The sequence below is a fragment of the Macrobrachium nipponense genome, chromosome 4 (assembly GCF_015104395.2).
Source record: "Macrobrachium nipponense isolate FS-2020 chromosome 4, ASM1510439v2, whole genome shotgun sequence".
In the NCBI taxonomy this organism is placed as follows: Eukaryota; Metazoa; Arthropoda; class Malacostraca; order Decapoda; family Palaemonidae; genus Macrobrachium; species Macrobrachium nipponense.
This window is the reverse complement of record NC_061100.1, coordinates 51,037,179-51,040,786: the sequence shown is the minus strand read 5'-3', so window position 1 is coordinate 51,040,786 and position 3,608 is coordinate 51,037,179. Positions and strand designations below refer to the sequence as shown.

The 3,608-nt window shown below is 44.7% G+C and overlaps 1 protein-coding gene across 5 annotated transcripts in view; it reads right to left on the bottom strand.

Moving 5' to 3' along the window:
* LOC135210925 (protogenin B-like) overlaps positions 1–616 on the bottom strand; it is a 677,376-nt gene extending 676,760 nt beyond the window's left edge. For 4 of the 5 annotated variants that reach the window (XM_064243892.1, XM_064243894.1, XM_064243893.1 and 1 more), the window contains exon 1: positions 466–616. In XM_064243892.1, coding sequence (XP_064099962.1) covers positions 466–532 — 67 coding nt within the window. In that variant the 5' untranslated portion in view covers positions 533–616. The remainder of the gene's footprint in view (positions 1–465) is intronic. The other variant, XM_064243896.1, reaches the window with a different exon arrangement.
* Positions 617–3,608: the final 2,992 nt, after the last annotated feature.

The following is a 3,608-nucleotide window of genomic DNA, read 5'->3' as shown; positions in this document are numbered from 1 at the left end:
AATATCCTTTAGGAGGCACCTCAGCTGTGATTGTGGAGGCAGATGACACCTCCTGCTACAACATCCACCGGCTCTAGGAGTCTAGAATACTGCTGCTAGAATCTGTAGGATTTCCCGATTCTGACAGGGTTGAATGAAACACAAAACACGGAGAAGAGTTCTAGCACAGCGGCCATTTTTGAGCAGGGAGGCAAAAAGCGGTGGAGGTGGTGGTGATGTTCGGGGCAGCGGCAGCAGCAGCAACAGCAGGAGGAGGAACAGCAGCAGCAGCAACAGCGCAGGAGTGAGTAAGAGGTGGAGGAGAGGAGGTAGAGTTGGGGGTGTACCATGTTGTTCAAGTGGGAAAGATCTCTTCTCCACATGATATAAAGTCTCCCTTTAGATTCATTCGACTTGAGAGAGAGAGAGAGAGAGAGAGAGAGAGAGAGAGCATACCCTAAAACGCCTTAAAGCAACATGACTTACCTGTCAGCACAAAAGCCACCAGGACTAATCTCGGCAGTATGCCCGACATACTAGAATACCACGCCATATAAGCTTCCACATTGATAAAAGTTTTTGACCACAGGATATACTAGCGCACACACCACCCCACCACACACACACATACACTGAAGCTGCCACCACTAGCACACAAGCTCTTCATACTCGCTCGTTGCCAAAGGTGGCTAGATGACAGAACAGACAATCTCGTCACTCTATCGATGCAAAATTGCAATATCCTTCATCGCATCTTCATTTCAGTCGAATGAAATATTGGAATAATTGTATGTTATGTTGAATTTTAATCGCTAAACTGCAAAGTAAAGCGCAAAACTGGCTTTACGATATGCGTGCATTCGTTCGTGCGTATTGGCCCTTGCTCCCGCACTAGGCCTCTTACAATTTTCATCTCTTGTAGTTATTTTGACATGAATTTTGTTCAGTGTTTGTTAACGATGACAATTATTACATTTGACTGACAAACACTAAGCACAGAAATTTTTAAAACATCGCATACACAGAGTCAAAAAAGATGACTAGGGATGCAGGATGATAGGTAGTAGAGAGCGAGGGTGTGTGTGTGTGTGTTTGTGTGTCTGTGTATAAGAGAGAGAGAGGGAGAGAAAGAGAGGGAGAGAGGCCCGTTGAGGGTGGTAGGGGCTACAGAGGGGCCAATGCTACTTTACAGTCTTGTGTCCTTTTCACTTTTCTTTACCCAGTTAGATGTTATTGCGGTTTATTTCCTTATGAATCTTATCCGGTCACCGCAATCTGAATGTGAACCCTTGCAGGATATATAAAAGGCGAAACTGCGACACAGTTAAATGAAAAAGATTCGATAATACGGACTTGAAAATTATGAAGCGCAAGAAATGAGAAGACGATCGCTGATTCGAGCGTAACCAATCGGATGTGTCATTGGACACTGTATGTTATTGGAGTAAACAAATAAATAGACTGCCACTCTAGAACGGGAAGACGACAAAACGAGCAACGTTGAGAAAAGAAATCAAAGAGAGAGAGAGAGAGAGAGAGAGAGGAGAGAGAGGAGAACTGAAGGCTTTGAGGGGGGAGGGGAAGGGGGTGTAGGGGAGAGATCGATATGCACCCAGTGAATGAATGAATTGACAATGTCATTCACGGAGTTAACCATCGTGCAAGACAGCAGTAGCAGGAGCAACCGAACAGAAGCAGCAGGAACAACTAGGAATGAAGAACCCCCAACAGAGGCCAGTGACAGGGGGCCCACCACCCTCCACTTAGTGAAGATATGGCCCCCATACACAGTGATGATCCGGGAGTATGAGTGAGCAGGTGTAGGGGCACACGAAGGGGTATCAACGGGACTAGAGGGGGAACCAAAAGGGAACGCAGGAGGCCATACAAGAGAACGGGTGTGTGAGTGTGTGTGTAAGTGTATGAGCGTACGTGCGTATATGTGTGTGTACGTGCATGCGCCGGCCGGGTGAACGGTGCACATGCGCAATACAAGAGCTTTTCTGATCCTCGCTCTTGCCGTGTCGTTTATATAAGGCCAAGCAAGGTTTCTTTCCCAATCAAAATAAATATAAGGCAAACACATACACCTCTATCGTAAAGATAACCATAAGCGCCCTTACACACATACACACACACACACACACACACTCACACACCATCTCTGCTACCCGCCTCTTTTCTACGACCCCTCCCCCTGGCCCCATGACAACACTCCACCCAGGACGAGGCCCCTCACCAGTCACCACCACCAGTCACCACTACAATCCCTTCACAGCACCACACCGTTGCTACTCATGCACACGCACGCTCGCTCATACTTGCAGGCACGTGCTTACTGATCATTGGCAGTTTCATGGCGGCCAAGATGCAGGCAACATACACACATACAGCTCCGTTCTGTTTTCATCTCTCCCTCCCATAGACAGCTCTTATTTACTCTAGATGTGCAACAACTGCGTATTTAAAGATTCACGCGACACGTCTTCAGGACGTTTTGCCGAGTCCGAAGATGCTACAGAGGCTAGTCATATAGCGTCACTTTCCCTTCTCACTGTGTGCAATATAATTATGTGCTCGCATGTACATCGCACAGAGTAAAGCGGCCTTGCTTTCAATATAGCTACTATGTCCTGTGCGTCCGTGAGTAACTTGAGCGTAGTACAGCGAGAGGACCATACAAACACTAGGTTTACTATAACATACTGTCCGTCCTGAGTGAATGTTTTCCGAAACGCCTCTTTCTTTAAGCAGATCACCAATTCTTCCACAACATTCCTGAAATTCCTCGCAGCGACATCCCGTATGTGACAGCACGTTTTCCTGCACTGCAACAACCTGTCACTTGATGTTGCTGCTTCCATCCGCTGAAGAGATATTCCTTTTGCGGTTCTTCAATTCATTATGGAACGTTGGGCTGTAGTTACACCTGGCTTTTAACTCGCACTCCCTTTTTTCATTCACTTCTTTTGCAGCAAATGGTAACGACCATAACTCACTTCAGCTCGAGGAGAAACAACAGGGGAGCCACAAAAGCCATATTAGATTTGAACATTAAAATATTCTTGTCATTACGGAACAATTCTGACTTCCATTCAATTTCTTGGTGTGTTTTCCAACTGAATTTTTTCTTATTCCTCCGTTCTGACATTTGTATTTCATGGTTAAACGACATCTTTAATTTCCTCGTGTTTTCCTTTGCTCAAGATTGTATCCCTATGACCTATACGATAACGATGTCCCCCCATCTTATGCATATTCTCGCAGCTAATTTGTATTTTTTCCACGCCACGTAATATATATACATACATACATATATATATATATATATATATTATATATATGTGTGTGTGTGTGTTTATATATATATATATATATATATATATATATATATATTAATTCTGTTGTGAAAACATATCTCCATCTTTTTAACCTCCTACATCCCAGTCTAGTTTTCATCTTGAAGTACCTTAATTTCTGTTCTCCTAAGCAGCAATTCTCATAACTTCGACGGTTTCGAAGTCACGGCTTCGACACTGGACACACAAGACCATGAGGGGGATCGAAAGCTCCTAGTATCCCTCCCTGTGTTACAGAAGCATTCAAAGTTGTTATGGGCTGCCTCAGGT